Source organism: Phaeodactylum tricornutum, chromosome 27, assembly GCF_000150955.2.
Source record: "Phaeodactylum tricornutum CCAP 1055/1 chromosome 27, whole genome shotgun sequence".
Lineage (NCBI taxonomy): Eukaryota > Bacillariophyta > Bacillariophyceae > Surirellales > Neidiaceae > Phaeodactylum > Phaeodactylum tricornutum.
The window spans coordinates 401,652-404,298 of record NC_011695.1 but is presented as its reverse complement, the minus strand read 5'-3'; the positions used below and the strand labels follow the sequence as shown (position 1 = coordinate 404,298).

At 47.4% G+C, this 2,647-nt stretch overlaps 2 protein-coding genes across 2 annotated transcripts; both read left to right on the top strand.

Moving 5' to 3' along the window:
* Window positions 1-135: 135 nt before the first annotated feature.
* Window positions 136-1,082, top strand: PHATRDRAFT_50213 (predicted protein; the record flags this gene model as incomplete). Its single annotated transcript, XM_002185065.1, has 1 exon — window positions 136-1,082. One exon carries the CDS (start codon window positions 136-138, stop codon window positions 682-684), a length of 549 nt encoding a protein of 182 aa, XP_002185101.1. The 3' UTR covers window positions 685-1,082.
* A 391-nt stretch (window positions 1,083-1,473) lies between these two features.
* Window positions 1,474-2,501, top strand: PHATRDRAFT_50212 (predicted protein; the record flags this gene model as incomplete). Its single annotated transcript, XM_002185064.1, has 1 exon — window positions 1,474-2,501. One exon carries the CDS (start codon window positions 1,474-1,476, stop codon window positions 2,416-2,418), a length of 945 nt encoding a protein of 314 aa, XP_002185100.1. The 3' UTR covers window positions 2,419-2,501.
* Between the last annotated feature and the right edge of the window lie 146 nt (window positions 2,502-2,647).

Here is a 2,647-nt window from a genome sequence, read left to right as displayed (position 1 = left end):
GAACTTTTGGAATGGACTTCACTGAATCCGGAACTCTCGGTTTTGGTTGAAGGGCAAGCCGGGAACGAGTCGTCAACGGAGCGTGCTTCACCTTTGCGAATCCCTCGTACTACTTCGTCCTTGTTTGACACCGTTATGCAAGATCCACCCGTATCGGCTTCGAAAGATCTCTTTCCTTCAGATAATCCTATCCAATCTTTGTCACAATACGACAACATGTCCAACGAAGACAAGGCACGGGTGTTAATGGCATTGAGCAACTTTGACGGTAAGCTCCCACGACCACGTACCGTACGTCAATCGCAGCGTATGGGTGCAGGAAACGCTCTGGATGCGTTGTTGCTTCCCTTGGTGGACGAATCCGTTCGTCGACAGTATCAGATACGGGATGCGACCCAAAAGGGCGACATGGACTTGGTACGGACCCTGACCGAAGAAAAAAGTCAGCGTCAAATTGCCAAAGAAAAGGCTGAACAAGCCCGCGAGAAGCAGGCCGACGATGTCGCCGATTGGTGGGAAGCCGAAGCCGAATTTTTGGAAGCACTGCGTGCGGATGCCACACAGGACGAAGGTTCCTATTCGCGATTTCTTGATCGGGACGATTGGTACGAACGATCGCGGCAACAGCAGGCAAAGCGAGTTAATAAGAAGCAGTTTGGCAATTTACTGGACGGCGTTGAGTAAAACTTGGCCTCTTGCATTGCCTTTGAAGCTTTGGATTCAACAAGTAGGACAGAAAAAGGTAAAATCCAGTACTTCTGTGGAAGGTGTTGTCAACGCAATAAAGAGGCGTGACCACCATACTTATAAGAGAGCATCAGAGAAAAGTGAAAACCCTATATTTTGATCCATCAAGAGAAAGTCTTCCGTTTCGTCGCATGAATGATTACAATTGGGCGTGTAAGAGGTTGTCGATATTTGCTGTCAGGGACGCTCACAAAACATATTTTTGATCGTGAGTTCACGCTGACTGTAAATTTGAAAACAACCAAAGAGTGCCTAGTTCAAATCTGCTGCCGTATTGTCCTCTCACATAATCGGCTTTTCCGGCCAGATTCATCTAAATCATAGCTAGCGTGGTTTGTACGGCTTTGGTTTGGTAATTGACAGTGATACAAAAACTAGTGGGGGTTTCCCTCTCGCAGTTGTGTCACAGTCAGCTAATTGTGATGGAAACCCTTCAGAGGACATTATCTTATCCAATAGAAAGTCCATACAAAGTCCATCGTCTAAACGGGTACTATCCTCGAAAGGAGAATTATGTGTCTGGCTTGATCGGCTGACAGCAACGACAGCATCGTCCGTTGCCCTCTCTACTAGAGTGGAACGGTAGTACCGGTACCACAGCTGCTCTCGAATGAGATTGGCGACTCAAGTTACTTTCGTTGAGTGTCACAATCAGAATACACTGTATCTGGCTATTCCGTTATAGTAGTTCTCAAGCCTTTTTCGGTGTCTTGTGGTTACTTTCGCATGTCGCTCGTCTTTCGATCCTTCTCTTACGTCGCGCGGCGGAAACTCAGGGCAGCCTGCCCTTTGGTGGATTCACCGTCGATGTGCGACACCATTCTCTGGAACTTCGGCGGATGTGTTGACGATTCCGTCAAAAGCAAACCTCGACATGGACAGTTACGTTGGAAGCACGGTGCAAAAATGGGTCACCACCTGGACACCCTCGACGAGATGGCGCATTCCAATTCGCGTAAAGAAGCGCAGGAACGTCGTAAAAAGAAAAAAGGCAAAAAAGAGTCCAAGGAAGTCAATAGTGCACCAAAGAATCACAAACCAAGCGAGACCGATTCTTTCATCGATTGGGATGAGGAACCGGAAGAAGATGATGAAGACGAGGACGAAACCTTGTTGCCGGATCCCGCGCAAGTCAAGATCCGTATGACTAAGGTAGTCGACTCCTTTGTTACCAAACTAAAAACAATTCGCGGTTCTGAACCCACTGCCGATATTTTTGACGACATCCAGGTCGACGCCTACGGTTCACACGCCCCTCTGAACTCGGTCGCACAAGTCGTGATTTCATCATCAACTTTGGCACAGGCAACCTGCTATGATCCGGAGTTGGCTAAAAATGTTGGTGTCGCGATTCGGGATAAGTTGGAATTGAATCCGTCCGTTGAGGAAGGCGGGGTCGTGCGCATCCCGCTTCCGCGAGTGTCGCTGGAAGTTCGCCAACAAACGGCCAAGGCTCTGACAAAACACACAGAAAAGTACCGACAACGTGTACGTACTATACGCCGGAATGTCCTCAAGGTCGTGAAGCAAGGCGAGGCTGGAAAGTTAGAAGGTATTTCCAAAGATGACGCGTTTCGAGTGCAAAAAGAAGTCGAGGATGTCACGGAAAAAATCATTGTCAAGTTGAATGAGGCTGCCGACCAGAAACACAAGGCGATAATGGCTCTCTAAAAATGAAACCCATCAATCATAAAAGCTGAGATATCAAGCCAAAGAGAGAATTACTAAGAATAATTTCCTTTTAACTAACTGAAAGGTGGATTTGAAAAGATAAAAAAGTAGCCAGATGGCATACACACCTTTTCAATTTTTGGGAGCGGCATTGCCACCCACAGAACACATTCCCTGTTACCACAACATATAGAGGAACTCGCTACCTACGCAGCAACTTCGTCGGAAT